The sequence below is a fragment of the Capsicum annuum genome, unplaced genomic scaffold, assembly GCF_002878395.1.
Source record: "Capsicum annuum cultivar UCD-10X-F1 unplaced genomic scaffold, UCD10Xv1.1 ctg63352, whole genome shotgun sequence".
NCBI lineage: Eukaryota > Viridiplantae > Streptophyta > Magnoliopsida > Solanales > Solanaceae > Capsicum > Capsicum annuum.
In genome coordinates, this window is record NW_025872390.1 from 1,486 (window position 1) to 4,764 (window position 3,279).

Below are 3,279 nucleotides of genomic sequence, written 5' to 3' on the forward strand. Positions count from 1 at the left end.
AATGTTATATTAACGTACAATTTTGTTAATAAAAGTTATAAAATATAAGTACTTTAATAGATAAAGAAATTATAAGATATCTAATTTTTATATTTATCAATTAAATTAATTAAACAATATGTAATTTATCAGAAATTGAATATTATATAATAAAAACTTTTAAGAGAATTAATTGATTAGTCAAACAATAAAAAATATAAAGACAAACTCAATAAATAAACTAGTTTATCATATTATTATGATATACCGAATGCAAATACTCAAGTGGCAAGAAAAAGAATGTACGAAAAAAATAATTTTATCAACTAAATGTCACACTTTTAGAGGAAAAAAAATAATTTTATCAACTATATACCATAATATTAGTGGAAAAAATAATTTACCAACACATGTCTCAACTTTAGAGGATGTTAAGAATATATAAGTATAATTTTATTTCAGAAAAATATTAACCAAATTTTTTTTATGAAAATAGTCTTCATTAGGTAATCTAATCTATTAAGAAATTCATATTCTTTCATTAAATAATTCATAAAAAAATTGGGTTGTATATATAAAAAGGGTCAAGATATGAGTAATATATTATATATTCACCTAAATTAAAATTAAGAACTAATTAAGGTTGCCACATCATTATTCCGATAGAATTATTGTAAAATCCAGTCATAGTGACTTTTGTAATGGTCGGAGTAAAGTTAAATGACTATGGATGAGGTGAATGAAAGAAAAGTGACTTTGGGTAATAGATACAAAGTTAAGTGATCATGAATGATAGAAAAATGACTTTTGGGTAATAGATAGAAAGTTAAGTGACCATGGATGAAATTTACTCCTCAAAAATATATTTAAGGGGCCATTTTGAACTACCCTCAAATATAAGGGATATTCTTGTTAATTTCTCTTATACTTTAAGTAGGATTTCAACCAAATTTTGTCAAAGTTACTTTTGTGAAAGAATATGGGGCAAAGCTAAATAACTTTTGTGTACGACTTGACTTGTGAAAATGAGAAATAGGATGTTACCTTAATAAATACTATATACTTACATGGATCGGAGATACGAATATCCACGGGGTTGTTTCCGATGTCTTCTTGTTCTTTTTGAATTCGTGCAGCAGATTCCTCAAGTCCGGGAAGACACCAATTTAACTCAATCAGTTGTAGTGAGTGGATTTCTGCAAACTCAATGGGTATCTTTTTCAAATAATGGCATTCTTTAAGCACAAGGCGCTCAAGGACAGGAAAATTGTCATTCGTGGCTTTCCAGTACTTGAGATCATTATGTACAATTAACAAAAGCTTCAATCGATTAAATCCCATAACAGTTGGACGCCATTCTTCGCCATCACAAGCACGATACATCAGCTTCAGCACCTCAAGGTTAGGCAATTCCGCTATGATGTCCAAGTACGACCAACTTAGATAAGTTTTGTCCAACTTCAGCTTCTTGAGCGTTGCTGGAAAAGCTTTTGCACTTGCTGGCCAAAATCCTCCAAAACGATATGTAAGACTCAATGTTTCAAGTTGCTGCAGATGGACAAGACTGTTGAGAGGCCCATCAGAAGAGTCAATCTGATATGCACTGAGTCCTAATTCTTTGACATTTTGAATCCTCATAATAAACTCCTTCGTGCAACAACATGGAGACATGGAAGAAATAGTTTGTATGTTTGAAAAACACACATGACTCCCTTTGTCAGCAGATACGCTTGGAGGATTTGGCAGATAAAATTCGGGCAGTTTGAGATGTCTCAATTGCATTAGTCCCAAAATTTCCTCAGGATAAGTTATTTTCCATAGCATAGGCCCTTGAACAATGAATGTCTAAATACTCACGGAAATCCAATAATAGGTATCTCAACCAGATGAGGCTTAGAATCTGTACAGGGAAATGATCCATCTTTATGTTTCTCAACTCCAAGACTTTGAGTAATTTGAAATGAATAAGCTCTGATTTGCGAAAAAGATGTGATGTACAGGGGTAAAAAGAGAAAATAGAACGGGTTCGATTGAAAAGATTGTTGTTGTCATGATCTCTCAACTGACGATGTACAGGGGTAAGAAGAGCCCTATAAAGACCAGAGCGACAATAATCAATTTCATCACCAGTCACGCGTTTAAAGAGCTTCATTTTTCGCAAACTGAGATATGTCCATCCTGAATCAAATTCAAGCACAATGTCGTTCATGATAAAAATGTTCTCCCTTTCAATTTCTCTCAAGCACAGGTCATATATTAGATCATGAACTTTACATGATCTAATTTTTGTTCCATCTAGACTTTTCTTGCAGATGAGGACTAGACATCTATCGACAAGCTCTTGCAAACACTTCTCAGCCTCTCCTTCCAAGTCATTTTCAAACTTTAGGAACCTCTCAGCCATCCATGATCTCATCAAATTCTTCACTGGTATCTCACTGTCTTCTGGAAAAATTCCGAAATGCATTAGACAAGATCGCTAGTCAAGTGATTGTAACTCAACCTAAGCACACGTGAACATCGTTCCAACATCATTTGTGACAAATGACTTGACATCTTTAGCAACATTTTCCCAGTCTTCTATTGCCCTTTTAGATTTGAGAAGCCTAGCAACCACGGCAATAGTTAGTGGTAACCCGTGACATTTCTCTGCAATTTGCTTCCCAATAGTCTCAAACTCAGATGGTAATGCTTCATTTGCAAATGCAACACTTTTGAAAAGGTTCCAACTCTCATCTGGACCCATTAAATCCATCTGCAGAAAGATTCTCTGTACCAGCATCGCGAGCTACTTCAATGTTACAGGTCGTCAATAATATTCCACTCCCCTTGTTTTCACTTGGAAAGCATAGTCTCACGGCATCCCATGCTTCAGTTTTCCACATGTCATCCAATACAATTAAATATCTCTTACCCTTTAAACTCTTTTGTAGCATATTTGCAAGCTCTGCTTCATCGTTCATGTGAAATGAGTCACTCTTAGTAGAACGCAGAAGGCTCAACAAGATTTCCTTTACATTGTGCTGTTGCGAAATAGTAGCCCAGGCACAAACATCAAAATGAGAACGAATGCACGCATCATTGTAAACTTCGTTCGCTAAGGTTGTTTTACCTATGCCACCCATCCCGACAATCGCGATGACTTTGGGTTCACCACAGTAGCTTCTAGTAAGATCTTCTACCAACTCTTTCCTTTGATCATCACGTCCAACCATACTATTCTCAACATTCAGAATATTTCTTGATGAGCTTAGAAACTCTTGAACCGTTGATTCCTTTGATGCATGTTTGCCCTTATCC

General features: G+C 34.6%; 1 protein-coding gene and 1 pseudogene across 1 annotated transcript; both read right to left on the reverse strand.

Moving 5' to 3' along the window:
- Positions 1-1,045: 1,045 nt before the first annotated feature.
- Positions 1,046-1,803, reverse strand: LOC107852232 (the record flags this gene model as incomplete). The annotated part of the gene is given in 1 exon segment (XM_047404569.1): positions 1,046-1,803. A coding segment is annotated over 1 exon segment (758 nt), but the record flags the coding sequence as incomplete, so codon positions are not given.
- A 414-nt stretch (positions 1,804-2,217) lies between these two features.
- On the reverse strand, positions 2,218-3,275 carry LOC107852212 (annotated as a pseudogene).
- Positions 3,276-3,279: the final 4 nt, after the last annotated feature.